Source organism: Phocoena phocoena, chromosome 3 (genome assembly GCF_963924675.1).
Source record: "Phocoena phocoena chromosome 3, mPhoPho1.1, whole genome shotgun sequence".
NCBI classification, from domain to species: domain Eukaryota; kingdom Metazoa; phylum Chordata; class Mammalia; order Artiodactyla; family Phocoenidae; genus Phocoena; species Phocoena phocoena.
In genome coordinates, this window is record NC_089221.1 from 43,157,093 (window position 1) to 43,181,680 (window position 24,588).

The window sequence follows — 24,588 nt, forward strand, 5'->3', positions numbered from 1 at the left end:
AAAGACATGGATTTAGATTTTGGTTTAGCTTTTAGTTTGAAAGAAAAAGAGGAGAGTGTTAATCAAAGAATTCAGATTCCCTAATCCTTTTCTCAGATCCAAGTAGTTTTTCTTTTGGGGATTTAACCTCTACCCTGACAGTTACAGAAGTATGTTGAGGGGGTCTCCTTCTGGAGGTCATACTTTGAACAGAAGTAATCCTTTCCTGTGTTGAAGAAATCACTTTCACCCTCAGCAGAGAATACACTTTTGAGGAGGCCTCACTCTTTCTGGCCCCTCTCTATTCCCTTAACGCCTCATATATCCCTCTCTTCCATGCTTCCTATATTCTTCCCCACTGGTCCTGTCATCACATCCTATGCAATCCTCAGAGGTCCAAAAAGCCAAAGAGCCCCCTGGGTCTATGAGGACAATACTTGTTTCTATGCAAAATGTGGCTTGGGGAACTGGAACTGGATTAGAAACAAAAGAGGAGTCAGATAGCAACAAATTCTCTCCTAGTTCCTTTATTTTACATAAGTTTCATGACCATGGGGCCTGTTTGGACATTGCTTTTTTTTTTTTCCTTCTTTCTTTTTTAAAACAGAGATTAAGGGCTCACGTAAGAATTCACTCTACTAACACTGATGTCATGGACACTTCTTTTTTAAAATGAGGTATTTGGTTTACTGTCTAAAACAGTAAAGGTTTGGGCAAACTGCAGAAATGATATAGCAAGTAATAAAGTAAAAGCGAATAACTGAAACATAAAACAGAAATGGGATCTGGCAACATAGTTGCTCTGACACTCTGAGAATCATTATTGTAGCCAGAATAAACCCACCCACCCTACATCTCTAAAAGCAAAACCCAGCATGATTTTTCCTAGGGGCATACATTTCTACTCAGAAAAGACAGTGAGAGTGAAGAGATGAGTGAACATGAAAATGGTAAAGAGATTAAGACCACTCTTACTGCCCTTTTCCCCATTCTAACACGAATTACTTATTAATGGACCACTATTTCCCTTGGTTTCAAATTACCTTAGGAAAACATTAATAATTACAGCAACAACAGCATTTACAAGTGAGTTTATGTGGAACTGTTGTCAGTTCAAAACACCATGAAAGATCTGGAGAAGACAGTTGACTATTTCACATAAAAAACTGAACAATCAGGTTAGCCAGGCCCAAAATAATGATGACAACGTGAGAGATTAACTTAGGCCATGTTAGACGCTCTTCTTGGTAGAGGGAAATTATATAGATGAGAGATGGATATATGAATACAAAGGCCAGGCCACATGCTGCTCCTGAATACCTGCAAAATAAAAGCTTTTGGGTTAATATTCATCCTGTGTTTTTCTGATTTACAATTATGGTAAATATAGTACAATTTAAATCCTCCTCAGTCTGATATTACAATAAATTGTTTTTGATTCATTTGTTGACATAAAGCATTTGAGTTTAAAACTTATTTTACTTGCTAAGTTGATATAAAATATTATTTCCTGTTCATCTTTATAGCATCTGCTTGACAAAGAGTTTTTTATTCATCTCTCAAATCTCCCTAGTTCCTCTGTATCTCAGTGATTATGGCTACTTCCTCAGAAACATCTGGAGATAGGCTTCATACCTTTGATCTTTTATAAACTAATTATAAATTCTGAGTTGTTGAAGGACTGCTAGCATCTGCTTAAGACTGAGAGTGCCTCCTTGGCATTCAGCATAATTATCAAAGATAGTAACAAAAACACCTAAACACATGACAGAGGAACCTATACTTTCTTCTCTCCTTCCCTATACTTAGTTTTCTTGAAAACAGGTTAATGGAAACTTGTAAATCCATTATATTCAATAAGCATCAGGCTAAAAGTCTCCCCTTTTGTTTCTTGCTACTTTCTTAGGTAAGGGTCTTCCAAAAAGTGACTCAGTCCTGCTTTCTACAGGTCAAGGAAATCAGATCATTCGAAATTTCAGTTTTCCGTGAGAATCTGAGGCCACAAATATATTCCCAATCTACTCAACCTATCACAATGTATTTGGAGAAAGGATATCAAGGAAAGAGCCATCTGGGATCTAAACTCTTACTTTATGACTACAATCGACAGTGAAATGTGATCTTGAGTAGAAATGGATTAAGAAAGTTAGGACATAGCCTTGACATATTAGGGACATTTGAGGTACCCCAAGAAGTTATATATTATATATTAAAAACAATTTTATTTTGGATAAAGAAAAAGGAATACAGTAGAAAATTATGAGAAAAAGAAAAAAGAGAAGGGGAAAGGTACATAAGGCTAAGGGATAATGGGGCTTCTAGAGTCAGGAATAAGCAGAAATGGAAGATAATGAGCACCTTAACTGATACCAGGGAACTACATTTGAATGTTACCAGCTTTAAATACTCACAGGAATTTTATACAATTATATCAAAACAACAACTACAACAACAACAATAACAGGAAAAGCATAAAAATAAAGACCAATATATGAAGGGGCAAAGTTCCCTTACAGGCAGTACCTTATGATTCCTCCTATGTTTGGGTAGAAACAGGCCATGAGCACGCCAGCTCCCACAATAACTAGATTAAGAATCAACACGTGGAAAATGCTAAAAGTTGAGAAGAGAGTTTGGAGGAAGAAAAAATATAAAAACAGGCAAATTATAACAATTAATATGAGAATAAAATTCATTATTATCATCCTTAAAATGAGAATGTCTTAAACTTGACAATAAAATTACAGCATAAATAGAAGGCAACAACAGTACTCAATACCGGTGATGGGACAGTGATACTGGCCCTTTTTTTGCGATTATATAAATAGGTTAAATTTTGTAGGAGCAAACTGGTAGTGTGTATCAAGGTTCACATTCTTTGACACATAATTCCATTTGGGTGGAAAATCATAAGAAAATAATTGAAAAAGCTATTAACATAAAGATATTTGTGAAAAGACAGAAGCATACTAGATATATGGCAGGGTAACAATTTACTTGATGGAATATATTAAAAAACATTAAAAGTAAGTAATCACTGTTACCTAGATGGTAAAAATCCATCTAGGCAACTTGAGGGAAAGTTAGTTAGATTTTTTTTTTTTTTTTTTTTAGTTAGATTTTTACTACACAAGAAAATCTGAAAACACTTAAAAAAATATCAGAAGGAAATACACTGAAAAGGGTGTAGTGACTGTGTTATAATTTGGGATTTGGGGTAATCTTTGTTTCTATATTTAACAAATTTTGTATGTTTTACAATATTTCTTTGTAAAGTGTTTACTTTTATAATTAGAAAAATAAATTTTATTAAGGGGTAAGGCAAAATGGGCAGGTTTTTATTTTTCAGATTTAGTCATTTAAAGCTATTCAGTATTTACCATGAATAGAATATCTGCTAAATAACTTGAACTAGATGTTAACAATTCAAGGTTTGGGAATCAATTCTGGACACAAATAAACATAATGTAGATGGAATACGATGCTCAAGAAATAACACCATTTCCCCCAAAAATGATCCTTAAAAGCCAAATTTACACATCAAAGCAACATTTTGAGCCCAAGTTATCAGAGGTTAATTAATCCTAGGTAAAGATTACAGAAAGAATTAAAAATAAGGAAAAGTATGTACACAAATAAGTGGTTAGTCATCCATCTTGATGAATTACAAAGATATTCAGGCTTCCAGATCTTACTATTTATCCAGAAACTCCAACCTTAAAATTGCTTCAGAGCTTTGAGAGAGACATTGGTTGGGCCTTTGTTATTTCTATATTGTAAAAGGAATCAACTTTGTGTATTTTCCAAAGTAGTGGTTCTCAAAGTGTAACCACGAACCCCAGGGAAGTTCCCAATTCCCTTTCAGGAAGCCCTGAGGTAAAAATTATTTTCCAATCAGACAAAACATTACTTGCTTTGCAAAAGCATTGGTAGGTAAACTGCTGCCCCCTTAGCATGGATAGAGGCAGCTTCACTTGTCTGTATTCTATACTGTATTCTTCACTGCCAAACACTCTCAAAAAAACTAAAAAAGTTTTATTAAAAATTGTCCTTGATAAAGGAGTAAAAATTATGTTTTATTAAATCTCATACTTTGAACATACATCTTTTTAATATTCTGTATGATCAAATAGCAAGTATATAATAAAGCACATCTGCTGCATACTGAAGTAAAAAGGTTGTCTTGAGGAAAAGTACTTGTGCAACTGAGCTGGGGGACAACCCTGCCGTTTTATCCAAAGACTGCTATTTTTATTTGAAAGGCAGATAAACTATGGTTCTTCAGACTTGGGTATTTGACAGACATGATCTTATCATTTCAAGGAAAGCAACTGGTAGTTTGTGTTGCCAATGATAACATTTGAGCTTTCGAGCAAAAACTAGAATTTTGGAGAGCTTGTATTTGCCACCATGAGAGCTCGACAGTTTTCCAATAAATATCTAAAGACTTTTGATATTAATGAATGTGGGTTTTGAAATGTGCATAATGAAGTGTGTCAACATTTGGAAGATCTACAGAACTCACTGAACCAGTATTTTCCAAAGGATTAACCCTGATGTTATAAAATCATGCATGGGTAAAAGATCCAAAGTGTAAGATAGACCAATGGATTTTAGTGTAACTGAGTTTTAGATTCAACTAACTTTTAAAAAACTACCACTTGTCAAGGTTTGGCATAGTATCAAAAAAGAATATCCACAATGATCTGAAAAGGCTATTAAAAGTACTCCTTGTTCCAACTGGGAGGGTGTATTTTCTTCATATATTTAAACAAAAATTACACATTACAACAGAATGAATGCAGAAGAAGCTAGGAGAATCCAATGATCTACTAGCAAATCAGACATTAAATCAGTTTTTCTTTTTTGCGGTACGTGGGCCTCTCACCGTTGTGGCCTCTCCCGTTGTGGAGCGCAGGCTCAGCGGCCATGGCTCACGGGCCCAGCCACTCCGCGGCATGTGGGATCTTCCCGGACCAGGGCACGAACCTGTGTCCCCTGCATCGGCAGGAGGACTCTCAACCACTGCGCCACCAGGGAAGCCCCCATTAAATCAGTTTTAATGTCATTAATCAGTTTTGAAAGGTAAAAGGAAAGTTTTTTTGGAAATCGTTATTTTTCAAAAATGTTATTTATGTTAACAAGTAATGATTTTATTATTGCTTTTTAAGTAAATTAATAAACATTTAAAAAATTCTGTTCTAATTTTTCATATGTTAAATATTGATGGATATAACCCACATAAGCTAAAGTTCCTGGGGGTCCTCAAATAAACCTTAAAAGTGTAAAGGGGTCCTGAAATCAAAAAGTATGCTCCAAAGTATGCAGTCTGTAGAGTACTTGTAACTGTAGGATAAATGATAATGTCTTCTTGGTGGCAGGGGAAGAAATGTAATGTGAACACAAAAGGGAATTCCAGACTTTTTACAAGAAGAAAAAACATTCTAACAGCCAACATTATGCAAAATAATGGCAGAAAACAGGAATAAGGCATTTACCTAGAATTTTTTTCATCTATTACTTCTCCGTATTTATTTTATTTTGGTGAATGTAAATCTAGCAGGGTGTATAAACACAATAGGAATAATATTTACTGAAATCCAATAGGAGAACTGTAGCTGCTGCTATTGTCAATGCTAGAAGCCTGGTAACTCTCGATTTCTGCTTTTAAAAGCTTTTTTGTTTTTAAACCTACATATTTATAACTAATTATTTATTAAATGAGGGGAAAGACTGCATTAGTTCACTTCAAATAAACTGGTTAAGACCACTTGTTTAGCTGGTTACCGTAAATGTAATTTTTTTCTAATTTTATCCAAAAGTTTTCTTCATTTAAGATCATTTATTCCCAATAAAATAGGTCAGGACTAGGTACTTTTTACTAGAATGAATCTATAATAAAACTTAATTAAGAGTAGGAGTTAACCAGGGGTCCACAAGGAAGTTTCAGGGAAACCTGAAGCAGTATATGGAAACTTCTCTTGGATGAGGGTGACTAGCTTTGAACGGATTTTCAAAAGGACTCACAACTCCTCCATTACCAATAAGAGATTAAAAATTACAGCAATAGTTACAGAAGCAAATAAGAATTTAAACTTGTTATGTATCTCACCTTCAATCCTAAACAATGATCATTTATGTAAAAATGCATGAATGTTAAATATATAAGTAAATATCAATAACCAATAATTAAAAGAGTTGCTTCTTATTAGCCATACAGGTCCCTACATACTATTAACTTCTTGGCAAAGAGTAGATTAATAGTGACTAAATCATAAGATAAATGTAACTGGTATCAGAGCTAACATAAATTCACTGGAAGGAATTAACTTTAAATCATTCTGGACAAGGGAGAGGCTTCTATTTTTAAAGCTCTTCTGGGACAAGAACACGAATGATCTATCCTTGGTGTTAGGCAAGTTTTTCATTGTTCATTAGGCAAATTTTTCTAGCAAAAGGATCAGTCACACTTTAAACTGACCTGTTTGCACAGTCATTTGTTGCTTGGCACATCTTGCTGGTCAAGAGAAGAGCCCTTACCTAGGATAAACGTCACCGAAGATATGGCCCAACAGCTGGACACGAGCCAAGTAGCCTAGGAGTGGATATACAGTCATCATCTGGAACAGCAGGAATATCCTTGCAATGAAGGACAGGATGTCACTGCTAGGGAAGTTGTCTAAAAAATTCTAATCCAAGAAAGATAATAATGTTATAAATCAAATTCAGTATATACAAATTTATAAAATGGAATTTTTTCGCTTCGTTTGAACATGGGTGTCACTCAAATTGTGGTTTGTGGATGGGCGTCCATCCACAAACTCTTTGTTAACTATGATTCTTCAATGACCTAAGTACAGAAATTGAAAGTAAGTGTTTGGAAACTTAAAGACATTTGACATTAGAATAAAAATGTGGCATTTTACGAAAGTATCAGTCTGTAAATGATTTGATATTAAAACAACAACAACAAAGAAGACCTTGTCCACCACTGACAGTCTGAGAAGTACTGCTCTATAAGGTTCAAGCATAACTTTGTTTGAATAAATTTAAACAGCTAATTCAATGCTACTTCATCCTTAATAGTTCTCTTGCTTTTCCTCCTCTGAAACACTGCTACACTTTCAAAGTAAGATTATAGAATAAGGTGAGAGTGTATCTATCACCTACTATCATTATTATGTACAGTCTATCAATAAATAGAAAAGAATTTATTTCTCCTTCCTTTCATGATTCTTTTCTCCATTTTCGTTAGGCATCTAAGAAAAAAAAGCTAATCACTCAGATTTTTTTTTCCTTGCAAATACAAATACCACAGATATTCTTATTCCCAAGGGAGTGGGCTTTATATGGGATTGTTCACATCAGGGGAATTTTCAGCAAACATTTGGCTGCCAAAGAACTTGTGGAATCAAGGAAATCAAGAGAACATTTCAAGCTATCATAACAGCAATAACCCAAACCTATTTATCTTATAAAGATGAGAACATTATTACCACTATTATGCTGAAATAACCTTTATAATTCATCTGTAATAAATCATACTATATACTCCACTACACTCTATTAGAGGAATTTCTTCTGCCTAGAAAGAAAATCACCTGTGCATGCTATTTCTTGTGAGAAATTCTTCAGTTACATAAAACTAGAGATTATACTATTCCCAGGTTTATGACAGGCCAAAGCAAAGAAAATATTATTTATGGCAACCTTTTAGTAAAAGAATGTTTCTTTTATTCTTTCTGTCTCTCCCTCTGTCTTTTTAACAGTCAAATAGTCTTTCTTTGCTTTGATACTTGACACATAGTACCAAAATGGGTGTCAGACCTACTATTACGGACTGATGAACTAAGACACCAGTTTATTCAAGACATTTCCAGATCTGGACTTTGGAAAATAAGGGAATTGAATATAGTCTCTGTGGAGGGTTTATAAATTCAAGACTACTACTAGTACAGTTCTCCACACACCCAAAGATACTATGCATATAATAGGAATCATTTATTTGAGTACCACAAGGTGCCAGCATGCAGTAGGACTTCTCAGAGAGTCCATCTAAAAATCTATGGAGTATCTATTATAATATTTAATGGAAGAGGAAACCGAAGCTCACAAGGGAGGGGTAAGGTGCTTAAATTCCCACATGCACGGTAAATAGTAGAGATTGTATTCAAACTCAGGCCTGTCTGGTATTATATTTTGCTACTGTATCACACTGCTTGCTCTGCAGATATGAAGGTGTAAACAATCACATAGAGAGGGTACACAGTGCCTTACCTGCTCTATACAATCTTTGGATAATGGTGGTGAAGGAAATGAAACAAAAACCAGGACTCCAATATAGAAATAAGTTAATGTCACCAGCATATAAGCAATGGACAAGTCCCTCACCTGTAAAGAAAGAATAAAATTTCCACAATGTTGAATAAATTTTTAGTAAGTAAGTATGCCTGAATAGGCTAAATAATAAGACTGACAAATAAATATAAGATTTATCTTTTTGCTCTGTGTGTCTGTGTATACCTCCTGGGTATCCAGTTTGCTCAGAGAAAGTAGTTAAAACAAGATTCACATACTTTACAATTAGTCTGACAACTTTTTAAAAACTATTCTGGAGTATGTAGACTAAGCTACCTGTTGGCAGACTTAGAAAGTTAACATAAATGGTGATTTAACATGATTGAAATTCTGACTTAATTTCAAAATGTAGTTCATTTACCAAAATATAAAATATTTAACTAAAATAATAAAGCTAAGGGACAACAAGAAATCAAGAATAGGCTACTTTCTGTATGACTTATGGAATTAAAAAATTTTTTTTCTTCTAGTGAATTAACTTGTTAATTCATCAAAGCATGCCTAGACCCAAAGAGACTGGTATATATTAAAATATATTTAATAAAGGAAAGCTAACGCAGACAATAAGCAGGTATTAAAGACAAGCTTGATAAACTTAAACAGTAAACAAAAGGAAATCAAAAGGCAGCTGTTCAAACAGCTGCACAATCTTATGACTGGAGCCAGTAAACAAATGGAGAACGTTAAATAAATTGGACTGCTTTCTTCCACTGCTGCTCCCACCCTCCCAACCATCCCCATGCAAAGTAAAAAGCTCCAAGATATTTAATGAAGCCAGCTGCCAGATCCAAACAGAACAGATCCCACAGCTTATAAATCTGGTCTCCATCACCACTAAAGTTATGGCCAAATAATTCAGCACAACTAAATTATGGCTATAAGCCTATTCAGTTTTCATTTTAAACACACATTACTTTGAAAGCTAAGAAAACAGGTAAGAAAAGAAATTATATATAATTTTGCTTTAGTTTGATTCCACAGTAAGAAAACTGGACATTTGGTATTAGAGAACATTTCTGATTTTTGGGAAAACGTTCCTCCTTAAATGGGCTAAAGCAATAGTACAGAGTTATAAACTTAAATGTTGATAAATTCACTTAAAAAGCAAGTAACAAAATATGAGAAATCCAAAGTTAGGTCTAAGTTGACAATCAGCTTGAAAACAAAACAGGGATTTCAAACCCTAAATTAGACAGTGGATAGGCTATGGAACTACAGGAACCTGGATTATGGAGATTGCTTCCAGCCTTTTCAGAGTTTCTAATTGTGTAGGGTTGAAGAAGGAGAGGCTGACCAAACCTCCAGGGAAGTTCCAAAGTCTTTCCTCTAGTTCTTGAAGCTCTAGGGCCCATCTCAGGCTAGACTTCAGTCACCCCTTGGGTTACCTGATGGTCTTGTGTAGTTATTAACAGAAATGAACCAAAGCAACTCTTATTTTCATATCAAAGGGTAGTAGTCTCCCATTATGACATTTGAAAGTCATTCTACCCTCAACCTACTCAATGTCACTCAAGAACAAAGAAGTTTTGCAAAATGCAAAACCTTGGAAGGCCAAGAAGGCTGCGTCAGAGACAGCTATATATAAAAAAGGACAGCTACCATTTCATGGAGTCTTTAGCCAGTATACCACATGATCAACACATTATTTTGGGCAGGTTTCCTGCAAAGATGTGTATCTTAGCAAACTTTGGGGAAAATGTGATGAAGATAAAAAGGCAAAGGTGCAAGACCTTCCTGATAAGATAGTTTCCCCCTTCTGCTTCCCTGTTCTTATAGCACTGTACACATATCTGAAATATAGCATCTACTACCCTATATTGTAACTGTCATGAATTTTTATTATAAAAGAATCTATATATATGATATGAGGATATCAACTGGAAAGAAAATGTCCTTTGATACCCAAAAAGTGGTCAAGGTTAATAGTTCTTCTATCATGTTGGTATTTTAATTTTTCCATATCTAAGTTGGTCCATACTACTAGACTATGAGACCCCTGAGGACAAGGACTGTGTCTTCTTCATCTTTGTATCCCCAATCCCCAGGACAATACCTGGCACATAGTAGGAACTCAGTAAATGTAGGTAAAAATAATCATGCTGTCTACAATTATTAAGTGCTTCTAGGTACTAGGCTCTGTGCAAAGCACAGTACATATATTATCTCACTTAATGTAGGTACAATCCTTTTCTTCATTTTATAGATAAGTAAACTAGTGCAGCTAGGTTATTTTCTCTTTTTTTTTTTTTTGGTGGCGTTGGGTCTTCACTGCTGCACGCGGGCTTTCTCTAGTTGAGGTGAGCAGGGGCTACTCTTCACTGCGGTGCGTGGGCTTCTCACTGCGGTGGCTTCTCTTGTTGTGGAGCACGGGCTCCAGTAGTTGTGGCGCACACGTGGGATCCTCCTGGACCAGGGCTCGAACCCGTGTCCCCTGCATTGGCAGGCGGATTCTTAACCAGTGCACCACCAGGGAAGTCCCTAAAACATTTTTCATGGTTACACAGTGAACAGTTGGTGAAGTCAATATTCAAACCAAAGACTTTCTGGCTCCAAATTGCATGCCCTTAGCTACTACAATGGAGAGCTAACCAATTTCTAATACATTTGTGTCATAGTTAATAAACAATAGTAAAGAAAACAGTGAAAGAGAGGTAACAAGTTTTGAGTAACAAACGATACAATAAAGCACACATATAGATGCAAGAGAAATAACTATAATCAGAAAAGTTCTATTTCACAGTAGCATAAATGTACATTCAGTAGAACTAGGTCAAGAGTTACATATCTGGGGACTTCCCTGGTGGCGCAGTGGTTAAGAATCCGCCTGCCAATGCAGGGGACACGGGTTCGAGCCCTGGTCTGGGAAGGTCCCACATGCCACAGAGCAACTAAGCCCGTGCGCCACAACTATTGAGCCTGCGCTCTAGAGCCGGTGCTCCGCAACGAGAGAAGCCACCACAATGAGAAGCCTGTGCACTGCAACGAAGAGTATCTCCTGCTCACCACAACTAGAGAAAGCCCACGCATAGCAACGAAGACCAACGCAGCCAAAAATAAACAAATAAATAAATTTATATATTAAAAAAGAGTTACATATCTGTTTTCATCTGAAAATACTCTAATGAACAGAAATGATATTTTAATATAAAAAGCAGCTGAGGTTTAGCACAATCCTGGGAAACATGCCACCTATGAAGAGCATGCACACATGTGGGCTTTGCTATTCTCTGGCTTGAACACAAGCCATCACTATTCTAGGCCTGGGGATACGGCCTCTTAAAAGCCTGTTTAATGGAAAATGGTAGAAAAAACCCATCTTTTAGAAAATGAGGCTCAAAGTAAAAAAATATTTAAAAAACAGGCACAAGTGACCATATGAACTGGTAATGTGTCAAGAATCCTACACATTAATAAGGTAACTTATTCTGCCTCGCAAATAAGCAGTGGCTAGCAGGGCTGGCACTAGAGAACTAATGACAGGAAGAATGACAACTGGGACACAAGTGGGTCTGGGAGCACATTCTGTTTCTCAAATATGTTTTATAATCTATCTGTTCCACGTACTGTTCATAGTGAAAATACTATCCAGTGGAGCATTTACTAAGCAAATGACAGACCTACCCCAAACATTTACATAAAAACTTCTGCTGATGTATATAGTTGAGTAAACTACACAGATTCATAAGAAGCAAGAAGTGAATAATAAATTAAGATATAAGGCATCTCAAATAGTTTTTAAAGAAGTAGGGCATAAAACTAAACAAAGATAGGCAAAACAAAACAAAAAAAGCACAACATAGGTTCTGATTCAAACATGATGAGGAAATTCAAACAAGATGAGGAAATACCATATCCAGGATGGTTATAAAGAATACATATTCTGATGATAAGAAATGAGTTGGATGATCTTCAACTCTACAACGTTTTTTTGGTAAGGTATGCCTTACTAAAAATAGAAATTATATCTCATTTAGTTATACATATAAAAAATTATGTTTGGTGAAAGAAAACCCATGAAATTAAGTCAAATTTGGAAAACCTGGAAGATCTGAGCACTACACCTGTGTAAGAGCCTCACTGTTCTCCTTCACAAATGTCTTTAGATCCATGTCCAACTATAGTTTATATAGAAGAGAATGAGGCCTTTTTTATTCTTATATCTTTTCTATTTTCAAGCTTTTTTTTTTTTTTACTGATCTGTGAATGACTAACTCAACATCAACATTAAGAATTCAGAGTTCCTGACAAGCTTCATATTTTCTGACTTAAATCTCAAGAAAATATTGTATCATGATATTAACAAAACATCTGTGAGTCAAATTACTTACTGACACCTGATTCAAAGTACAATCATTAAATAAATCAAATGACAAAGTTTTTCTCAGAATATAGTAGCATTTAGCTTAATTTATGCAATATATAAGTACAGTCAAAAGGAGAATATTCTATATTTACAAGTATTTAAACTGCTTAGAATTTTGCTGGCACATAGTGCTTCATAAATATTAGCTTTATCATTAGTAATTATTAATATTTTAAGAAGTTAACATGAAGCATAACTGATTTTTTGAACGCTGGGCCGCATTTCACATACTAGTTTCAATCAATTAAGACAGTAAGAAGACATCATCCATTTCAACTTTTATTTTTAAGCCTTTAAAAAAATATTTTCCACAAGGGACAAAAGTTGAGTTACACTTCATTAGCTGAACCTCACATACTAGTTCTACAAAATGCTAGTCCCAAAACTCAGTAGAAACAAGAACTCATTTTATGGTATTTATATATGGAATACGGATTTCAAGGCTCATTTGAGTGTTTTTGTATGAAAGGCAGGCAGGACTCTTCCTATGTCTTTCGGGGACTATGAACAGGAACATTCATCTCTCTACCCAGTCCAGAGCTTCTCACACTGAGGAATGCACACCTTCAGGTAAACTGGTGTAAATTTCCAGCAAAGCTCTTCCTCTTAAGAATTTTCAGGAGCAAAAAAGCTAAGTACAGACAGTCCTCTCTTTTCATGGTAGTATGAGACTGTGAAAGCGCCTGGACACCTTTCCGAGGAAGATACCTTTGCAGCTGCAGCACAGTTGGGGTCGGTCTGCTCCTGCCTCACCGCTGTTTGCTCTCACCCAGGAACAGGTCAGTCAGGAAGCTGCACTGCAGCAAAGGCTTGCAGATACTGGGAAGACCCCTTTAACACCTCACCAAGGGAGAATTACTCCATCCAGCCACAACATAACATCTCTGGAGAAGGGATGTGCTGACTCGATCAGAGGCACAAAGGAAAAATATCTAAAAATGAAAGGACCAGTTCAGATGCCAACCAAGACTCTGGGAGTCACTACAAGAAAAACTCTTTGAGATGAAGGTTCTAAGACTCTAAGATTTTTCAAAGTTGGTTCCAGATGAAGATCTGTAAGTGATTCATTGACTTGTACAGTCTTTCAGAGACTGTTAAGCAGATTACTTCCACCAGTATTGAGCAGTTGAAGTCACCAGTGCAGCTGCTTATATCAACTATTTTAATAGATTAATGGTTGTTAAAAAAAATGACCATGCAGTGCGATCATAATAATCAATGGGAAAAATTATGATTGTTCCATGATGCTTCCTCTTTCTCACGGTACAATTGTAAGAGCAAACTTCCTTTCTATGCTTTGGTGAACTGTCATATTCCTTTCTTCTAAGTTTTTATCAGCTTCCAACATTTCATTTTTTTGTGCTTTCAATGTTGTAAAGTATCGCTAAGAATTCTTTCAATGTGAAGTTTTTTGACAGTGTCATTTCCTCTGCAACATCTTCATCCTTTTCATCACAACCACTTTCTTCATTCATGTTGGTAAGTTCACCTTGCCTAAGTTCCTCTGGCTGCATACCTAGAGTCTCTCGAATGGCAGCAATGTCAACATTTCCACAGTCAAATATGTTTGATTCAAATTCCATTTCCACCATTATGACTTTTTGTTTCATTTTTGCACTTTGATGTTTGTTTGCCAATTTCCTTTTGATTCTCCATTTTGTAAAATATAATGTGGGTTTACCACCTGGTGACAAGGAGGCAACTGAACTATCTGCTTTGTCATCTGGATGTAACGTGAATAATAGATGGGCAGTGACCAACCTCTGACAGATTTTGAAAGAAGTGGTGTGACTGGTAACTAATCATGTTGTGCATCTGTAATTTATGGAGTGAATTATGAACTGAAGGGGTAGTAGTTACTACTTTATGCAAGTACTCATAATTCAAATCCTGTGGCAACCTAAATTTGAACCATGTGGTTAGGGGGTACTGAAATAATTTAACTAAGCCATAGTAACTGAAATTCATGCATATGGGAGCTGTGCAAAGTGAAGTCTGCCTGTAATTTAACTCATTATTTTCAGACTGTTTTCTAGTAAGACAAACTAATTATGAGCACAATAAAAATATGCATGAGTGTTTAAGATAAAACATGAGAGTTCACTGAAATTGTGTTCTTCACCCCCAGATACCCAGCGTATACAAGGTGTTGTTCTCTGTCATTAAGGGGACTTTGGTGGTAAAGTTTGAGAAACACAGCCTTATGGATAGAATGACCCAATATACATGAGAATCCAACTTCACAAAATGTGTCTCTGTGGTACTTGGTCTAAGCTGGCATAGTTGATAAGGATAGATAGGTGACTTGGCTGACACCAAGGTATACACTGTTAATGAAATACACTATTTCCTGTAAAGATAAAATAGATTTTTCCCACATATCTCTAAACTTCCTAAACGTGTGGTAGGCAGCTTAGTTCAAGTCAGGAAATTTGTGAAGGAGAGGAATTTAAGAGTAAAGGCCATAAAGTATATCCTCAATTTTCCCTCTACACCCCAAAGTTCCAAATGATTATTTAGGATAAGTAACATTTTCTTCCTATTCCCTCAAAAGGTTTAAAACTGTTTATGATAAAAATACAATAAGACTAAACATTTCCAAAATAAAAACCCTATCTAAAGTGTGAGGGATACAGGGAAAGATAAAAACTCTAAAAATACATTTGCCTAAGAAAAGTTATAGAAACAGATAAAAGAACTTAATACTTTAAGTTTTCCAAAAGTCAAAGCAAAAATTGAAACAAGAATAGTTATATGACCCTTACTGTCAAACAATGAGTTTATTAAGAGAAACTTTTTCCTAGCCTTGAACACAGGAAATTTTCTCTCCACAGTCTTTGTACAAAGGATGTTGAGCAATTTAACAAAGACTATCCCAATGACAGTTCGTAATAAACAGTGAAGCAACATTCTGCATATGGCTTTCTTGTATTACCCTGAACCTTTGGTAAAAAGTCAGTTTTAACATTAAAATTTAGTGCAGTGATGAGAGAAGAGAGAAAGAAATAACTGATGTGGTTCAGTTATATATTTTTCTGAGACTCTAACTATATCATAGGAAGAAATCTTGGAGAAGACTTAATATGTTCTCATTGCAAAACAAATTTAAAGGCACTAGAAAAAATCTGCGGGATACTCTCCTGTTAACAGAAAGATCCACAGTTTGTAAACGTCAGGAAAGCAAGGGTAAGAGAGGTAGAAAAGCTAAAAACTTCTAGCCCCTACTATACACCAGGTCATGTTAAACACTTTTCCTATTTTATAATATTTGATTATTATTAAAAACTTGAGAGGTAGGTATCAAATTAGGCTATTTTTATATACAAAGAAAATGAAATTTGAAGATCACCAAGCTAGGAAGTTGGGAAAAATCAAGGTTTACTCAATTCCAACACCACTCACAGGTAATATGCCAGTCGTATGTAACCAGGTAACAATAAAGATGAAAATGGAAGAGCTTGACTTATATTCTTGCCCTAATTTGAGACCTAACTTCCTTCTACTTAGAAAGGCCCTCATAATGACTCTGCCAAACATTACCTGAAGCCTTCTCAGAATCCCCAGGCACAGTGAACTCTTCTTTCCTTTGTATTTCAGTAACAATTGTATAGACTCCTATTAGAACTTCATCATCTTTGTTTACATGGTTAGAAGCTATCAAATCGAATTCAAATTGTACAAATAAGGCCACAGGTAACTGGTTAAATTTTGCTTCCTTTGGGTTTAGTTTGCTCTTCTTTTTTCCAGTGTCTTAACATAGAAGGTTAGGTTACTGATTTGAGATGTTCTTTTCTAACGTAGGTGCTTACAGCTATAAATTTCTCTCTAAACATTGTTTTAGCTGCATCCCATATATTTCATTATGTTGTGTCTTCATTTTCAGTAATCTCAAAATACTTTTCTAATTTTTCTTGTGATTTCTTTCTTGACTCATTAGTTATTTAGGAGTATGCTGTTTAATTTCCACATATTTGTCAATTTCCCAAATTTCTTTCTGTTATTGAATTCTAACTTCACTGTGGTCAAATAACATACTTGGTATGATTTCAGTCCTTTCAAGTTTATTGACTTGTTCAGTGACTCAGCATGTGGTCTATCTTGGTAAATGTTTCATGTGCATTTGAAAAGAATGTGCATTCTGTTCTTGTTTGAGAGAAGACTTTTATAAATGTCAATTAGATCAAGTAGGTTGATAGTGTTTTTCATGTTTTCTACATCCTTACTTATTTGTTCTATCAATTATTAAGGGAGGGGTGATGAAATCTCTAATTATAACTGTGGATTTGTTTACTTCTTTCAGTTTTTACAGTTGCTGTTTCATTTACTTGGAAACTCTGTCACTTGGTGCATATGTGTTTAGGATTATTATGTCTTCTTGATGAATTGATCCTTAAAGATCATAATATAATGTTCCTCGTTATCTTCGGCAGTACTCCTTGTTCTGAAGTCTACTTTGATATTAAGACAGCCTCTCTTGGGGCTTCCCTCATGGCGCAGTGGTTAAGAATCCGCCTGCCAATGAAGGGGACATGGGTTCGATCCCTGGTCAGGGAAGACCCCACATGCTGTGGAGCAATTCAGCTGGTGTGCCACAACTACTGAGCCTTTGCTCTAAAGCCCACGAGCCACAACTACTGAAGCCCGTGCGCCTAGAGCCTGTGCTCAGCAACAAGAGAAGCCGCTGCAATGAGAAGCCCAAGCACCGCAACAAAGAGTAGCCCCCGCTCGCCACAACTAGATAAAGCCAGGGCGCAGCAATGAAGACCCAACACAGCCAAAAATAAACAAATACAAAACAAACAAACAACCCCCCCCCAGCCTCTCCACCTTTCCTATGTTTAGTGTCTGCATGGTATATCTTTAAAGTAAATTTCTTGTAGACAGCACATAGTTACGTTTTGTTTTTTATCAGACTGACAATCTCTGTCTTTTAGTTGTAGTCTTTAGACCATTTTTAATGTAATTATCTATACTACTCGGTTTGAATCTATTATCTTTCTGTTTGTTATCTATTTGTCCCATATAGTCTCGTTTCCCTTTTCCTGTCTTCTTTTAGATTACGTGGGCATTTTTAAAGATCCTATCACCACTATTTGCTATTATCCGTACATCTTTTTTTTTTTTTTAGTGACTGCTCTACAGTAAACTATGGCCCATGGGGGAAATCTAGACCACTGTCTGTTTTTGTAAATAAAAAGTGAAAACAAGAAAACACTCCCATTTACCACTGCAACAAAAAGAATAAAATATCTAGGAATAAACCTACCTAAGGAGACAAAAGACCTGTAGGCAGAAAATTATAAGACATTGATGAAAGAAATTAAAGATGATAAAAATAGATGGAGAGATATACCATGTTCTTGGATTGGAAGAATCAACATTGTGAAAATGACTCTACTACCCAAAGCAATCTACAGATTCAATAATATCCCTATCAAACTACCACTGGCATTTTTCACAGAACTAGAACAAAAATTTCACAATTTGTATGAAAACACAAAAGACCCCGAATAGCCAAAGCAATCTTGAGAATGAAAAACGGAGCTGGAGGAATCAGGCACCCTGACTTCAGACTATACTACAAAGCTACAGTAATCAAGACAGTATGGTACTGGCACAAAAACAGAAAGACAGATCAGTGGAACAGTAGAGGAAGCCCAGAGATAAACCCACACACATATGGTCACCTTATCTTTGATAAAGGTGGCAGGAATGTACAGTGGAGAAAGGACAGCCTCTTCAATAAATGGTGCTGGGAAAACTGGACAGGTACATGTAAAAGTATGAGATTAGAACACTCGCTAACACCATACAGAAAAATAAGCTCAAAATGGATTAAAGACCTAAATGTAAGGCCAGAAACAATCAAACTCTTAGAGGAAAACATAGGAAGAACACTCTATGACATAAATCACAGCAAGATCCTTTTTGACCCACCTCCTAGAGTAATGGAAATAAAAACAAAAATAAACAAATGGGACCTAATGAAACTTCAAAGCTTTTGCACAGCAAAGGAAACCATAACCAAGACCAAAAGACAACCCTCAGAATGGGAGAAAACATTTGCAAATGAAGCAACTGACAAAGGATTAATCTCCAAAATTTACAAGCAGCTCATGCAGCTCAATAACAAAAAAACAAACAACCCCATCCAAAAATGGGCAGAAGACCTAAATAGACATTTCTCCAAAGAAGATATACAGAATGCCAACAAACACATGAAAGAATGCTCAACATCATTAATCATTAGGGAAATGCAAATCAAAACTACAATGAGATATCATCTCACACCGGTCAGAATGGCCATCATCAAAAAATCTAGAAACAATAAATGCTGGAGAGGGTGTAGAGAGAAGGGGACACTCTTGCACTGCTGGTGGGAATGTGAATTGGTTCAGCCACTATGGAGAACAGTATGGAGGTTCCTTAAAAAACTACAAATAGAATTACCATATGACCCAGCAATCCCACTACTGGGCATATACCCTGAGAAAACCAAAATTCAAAAAGAGTCATGTACCAAAATGTTCATTGCAGCTCTATTTACAATAGCCCGGAGATGGAAACAACCTAAGCGCCCATCATCGGATGAATGGATAAAGAACATGTGGCACATATACACAATGGAATATTACTCAGCCTTAAAAAGAAATGAAATTGAGCTACTTGTAATGAGATGGATAGACCTAGAGTCTGTCATACAGAGTGAAGTAAGTCAGAAAGAAAAAGACAAATACCGTATGCTAACACATATATATGGAATTTAAGGAAAAAAAATGTCATGAAGAACCTAGGTGAAAGACAGGAATAAAGACGCAGACCTACTGGAGAACGGACTTGAGGATATGGGGAGGGGGAAGGGTGAGTTTTGACAGGGCGAGAGAGAGTCATGGACATATACACACTAACAAACGTAGTAAGGTAGACAGCTAGGGGGAAGCAGCCGCAAGGCACAGGGATATTAGCTCGGTGATTTGTGACAGCCTGGAGGGGTGGGATGGGGAGAGTGGGAGCGAGGGAGACCCAAGAGGGAAGACATATGGGAACATATGTATATGTATAGCTGATTCACTTCGTTATAAAGCAGAAACGAACACACCATTGTAAAGCAATTATACCCCAATAAAGATGTTTAAAAAAAAAAAAAAAGAGATATGGGAACATATGTATTTGTATAAATGATTCACTTTGTTATAAAGCAGAAACTAACACACCATTGTAAAGCAATTATACTCCAATAAAGATGTAAAAAAAAATAATAAAAAATTTAAAAAATAAAAATAAAGTATACAGGAGGATAAAAAAAAAACCAAAAGTATATTCTTGACTAGGGCAAAACTACTGTCTACTATTATTCAGAAATTTTTTAAAAATCTGAGAGGTGTGTTCATTAATATTAAAACCAGATAACATGGTATCAACAATAAAGGAAAATCTCAATCAAAATTGTAAAAAAAAAAAAAGAAAATTTTCTTGCAACACAGTCACCGCCCACTTGTTTACATATATTATCGTTACTTTCATGCCACAATAGCAGAGCTGGGTCATTGTAACTACATGGCACACAAGGCCTAAAATATTTACCACCTGAACCTTTACGGAAAAGTTTGCAGACCACTGTTTTGTGGTTTAAATTTAAAAATTAATATCTGGTAACAAAAGTCAAATCCTCAGGTAATTACTCACATTGTTTTCTTGGTTCTTGTTGTTCTTCAAGAGGGTGATAATACAATTATGAATAAAGAAAGCAAGGGTAAGCACCCCAGTCAGCTGTGGAAACTGAAATCTTATCTCTAGGAGAAAAAGGGGGGGAAAAACACATTAAAACTGACAGTTGGAAAATGAATATTAGTAGCTGAAAGTTGATTACTAAAAATCAGTTGTCTCTGTTTTGTCCAGGGAATAAGAATATTAAAATGTCTTTACAAAGTTCCTCAAGGCTAACATTATACTAACAAATACTTGAAAAGGGAAAGAAAAGGAATCAAGAAATGACTACTCTGTAAAGGTACTTTATATCAGTTATTTCTGTTTGAGGTCATACAACTAGTATGTGGCAGGGCAAGATCAAATACAGGGTCTGTCTGATTAGAAAATGGGCAGAACACCATGGAGAACAGTATGGAGGTCCCTTAAAAAACTGAAAATAGAACTACCATACGATCCAGCAATCCCACTACTGGGCATATACCCTGAGAAAACCATAATTCAAAAAGAGTCATGGGGGGCGTCCCTGGTGGCGCAGTGGTTGAGAGTCCGCCTGCCGATGCAGGGGACACGGGTTCGTGCCCCGGGTCCGGGAGGATCCCATATGCCACGGGGCGGCTGGGCCCGTGAGCCATGGCTGCTGGGCCTGCGCGTCCAGAGCCTGTGCTCCACAACAGGAGAGGCAACAGCAGTGAGAGGCCCGCGTACCGCAAAAAAAAAAAAAAAAAAAAAAAAGTCATGTACCACAATGTTCATTGCAGCTCTATTTACAATAGCCAGGACATGGAAGCAACCTAAGTGTCCATCGACAGATGAATGAATAAAGAAGGAGTGGCACATATATACAATGGAATATTAGCCATAAAAAGAAACGAAATTGAGTTATTTGCAGGGAGGTGGATGGACCTAGAGTCTGTCATACAGAGTGAAGTAAGTAAGTCAGAAAGAGAAAAACAAATACCGTATGCTAACACATATATATGGAATCTAAAAAAAAGAAAAAAAAATGTGGTTCTGAAGAACCTAGAGGCAGGACCAGAATAAAGACGCAGATGTAGAGAATGGACTTGAGGACACGGGAGTGGGAAGGGTAAGCTGGGATGAAGTGAGAGAGTGGCATGGACATATATACGCTACCAAATGTAAAACAGACAGCTAGTGGGAAGCAGCCAGATAGCACCGGGAGATCAGCTTGGTGCTTTGTGACCACCTAGAGGGGTGGGATTTGGAGGGTGGAAGGGAGACGCAAAAGGGAGGAGATATGGGGATATATGTATATGTATAGCTGACTCACTTTGTTATAAAGCAGAAACTAACAAACCATTGTAAAGCAATTATACTCTAATAAAGATGTTAAAAAAACTAAAAAAAAATGGGCAGAAGACCTGAATATACATTTTCCCAAAGATACACAGATGGCCAACAGGCACATGAAAAGATGATCCACATTGCTAATCATCAGAAAAGTTCAAATCAAAACCACAATGAGATACCATCTCACATCTCACACAAAATAGCTATCATCAAAAAATCTATAAATAACAAATGTTGGTGAGGATGTGGAGAAAAGAGAACCCTAGTACACTGTTGGTGGGAATGTAAATTTGTGCAGTCAATGGAAAACTAAAAATTAGAACTACCATATGATCCAGCAATTCCACTGCTGGGTATTTATCTGCAGAAAATGAAAACACTAATTTGAAAAGATAATGCACCCCAATGTTCATAGCAGCATTATTTACAATAGCTAAGATACAGAAATAATCTAAGTGTCCCTCAACAGATGAATGGATAAAGACGGTATGGTATATATACACGTATAATGGAACATTACTCAGCCATAAAAAAGAATGAAATTCTGCCATTTGAAGCAACGTGGATGAACCTAGAGAGTATTATGCTTAGTGAAATAAGTCAGAGAAAGACAAATAGTATATGTTATCACTTATACATGGACTCTAAAAGATAAAACGAATGAATAGAACAAAACAGAAACAGACTCACAGATATAAAAAACAAACTAGTGGTGAATCAGTGGGTAGAAGAAAGGCAGGAAGGGCTATATTGGGGTATGGGATTGAGAGATACAAAGTGCTATGTATAAAATAAATAAGCAATGAGGATACATTGTACAGCACAGGGAAATATAATCATTATTTTGTAATGGAGTACAAATATATTGAATCACTACACTGTACACCTGAAACTAATATTGTAAATCAACTCTACCTCAATAAAAAAAAAATTCAGGTGTCTGACTGAATTTGTCTGACTCTGAAGTCCTTCCTCTTCTATTACTTGAATTTGCCAGAAAAATACTTAGAAAAGTCATCAGGGAAGGGAGAATTTGTCATTTAACATTCTTCAATGGCTAATCTAAAATGCATTGCTTAAAAATACTGGAAATAATTTAAATGTCTACATAGAGGGGAATGGCTAAACTATGATGCAGTTGCTCAGTGGTACATATTATGCAAGAATTATGTTCCAGAGAAAGATTTTATGCTACAGCAAATGTTCATAAGTCAAATAGCATGTATAATACAATTTTACTTTTATTTTTAAAAGTGTGTGTATGTGAAAAAAAAAAAAAAGACTGCAGAGATAGCCACAAAGTCTAAATAGTGGTTATCTCTGGTTAATGGAATTTATTGTAAATTAATCACTTACCTATATTCTCTAAATTTTCTACAATAAACACAGTAAACATAGTTACTTTCAAATAAGAATAATAAAATAACATTTTAAAAGCACTGCCAATTTTTGTCTTTAAGGTTTGCTAATATAAAAATGAAAAAATTTCTTTTCTGTAGAAAAAGATCATGATTTACTCAAAAACAGTGCTGCATCTAGGCAAAGGAGGTGGCAAAGTGGAGGACAACTCATCACAAGTGATTCCTTAGTGTAAAAAGTAGAAATGAAAAAAAAAGCCCCCTGGCTTTTTACCATAATATTTTAGGAAAGGAAGTGAGAACAACTAAGAATCAAGCAGTAGCTCTAAAAGAAATCAGGAAGTAAGATAAAAAAAAATTACATACTTTTGTTTTATATCAAGTTTTTTGTCTGCTAGCTTTCATCTGAATTTTTATCTGTGGAAGCAATTCAAAATGTATTTTTCTTAGGAAAAGTCTCTCCTTCTTCTGTCTATAATCTTTTAAAATTTTACATGTCAGCAACAAAGTAAAATGTGGGGGCAATTTCCACTTGTTTTTTAAAAAACTCTTAAATTGGGAATAGAAGCATACTTTTTTTTTTTTTTTGACATTCTACACAAAGTGTAAAGGGTCTTTTTTTTTATCATGTGTTACACAGGCAAAATTATTTAAATCAATAAATTTTTAAGAAATTTCACATGTTCTGATTCTTTCCACAGCCAATCACATTAGTTCCTCCAAAGTCATAATCTTCAAGATAAGATAGCCCTTTCACTTCCCTGGTGGTGCAGTGGTTGAGAGTCCGCCTGCTGATGCAGGGGACGCGGGTTCGTGCCCCAGTCCGGGAGGATCCCACATGCCGCGGAGCGGCTGGGCCCGTGAGCCATGGCCGCTGAGCCTGCGTGTCCGGAGCCTGTGCTCCGCAACGGGAGAGGCCACAACAGTGAGAGGCCTGCGTACCGAAGAGTTTGACTGTTAGGTTTTTCAATTTATGTAGCAGCTCTGTCTTGTAGTTCTTTCCCACTGATCTAATACATAGTTCTATGAGTAAAGGAAACCACATAGTTACTCTATGAAGTGCTTCCAATGATATAGGTTTATAGAAAAAACCCCATCGGGATAGACCTCAACAGAAGGATACTTTCTCAACAAGAAAAAGAATGATCACTTTAGATCAACAGTTAGCATTATATTTATATAATTATATAGAGCCCCAAATTTGGGGGAAGATGATAAAATTATTATTTATACATGACAGGCCTAACTCAAGAAATAAGAAAAATCTCAAATAAATGGTCTAATTTTACACTTAAAGAAACAAGAAAAAGAAGAACAAATTAATCCCAAAGTTAATAGAAGGAAGAGAAATAAAGATCAGAGTGGAAATAAATGAAATAGAGACTAAAAAGACAATAGAAAAGACCAATGAAACTAAGAGCTGGCTTTTTTTGAAAGATAAAACAGACAAACCTTTAGTTAGATTAACCAAGAAAAAAAGAGAGGACTAAAATAAATAAAACTATAAAT

At 35.8% G+C, this 24,588-nt stretch overlaps 1 protein-coding gene and 1 non-coding gene across 4 annotated transcripts in view; both read right to left on the minus strand.

Moving 5' to 3' along the window:
• Positions 1 to 573: 573 nt before the first annotated feature.
• The window catches only part of SLC38A9 (solute carrier family 38 member 9), a 100,408-nt gene continuing 76,393 nt past the window's right edge, over positions 574 to 24,588 (minus strand). For 2 of the 3 annotated variants that reach the window (XM_065873908.1, XM_065873909.1), the window contains 5 exons: positions 20,387 to 20,493; positions 8,257 to 8,370; positions 6,520 to 6,668; positions 2,503 to 2,592; positions 1,134 to 1,299 (listed from right to left, as the gene is read on the minus strand). In XM_065873908.1, the coding sequence (XP_065729980.1) occupies positions 1,134 to 1,299; positions 2,503 to 2,592; positions 6,520 to 6,668; positions 8,257 to 8,370; positions 20,387 to 20,493 (626 nt within the window). Of the gene's footprint in view, positions 1,300 to 2,502; positions 2,593 to 6,519; positions 6,669 to 8,256; positions 8,371 to 20,386; positions 20,494 to 24,588 lie in introns of all 3 variants that reach the window. The other variant, XM_065873906.1, reaches the window with a different exon arrangement.
• LOC136121778 (small nucleolar RNA SNORA18) lies at positions 24,062 to 24,192 on the minus strand. Its single transcript, XR_010655789.1, has one exon. It is a non-coding gene; the product is annotated as a small nucleolar RNA SNORA18 (small nucleolar RNA).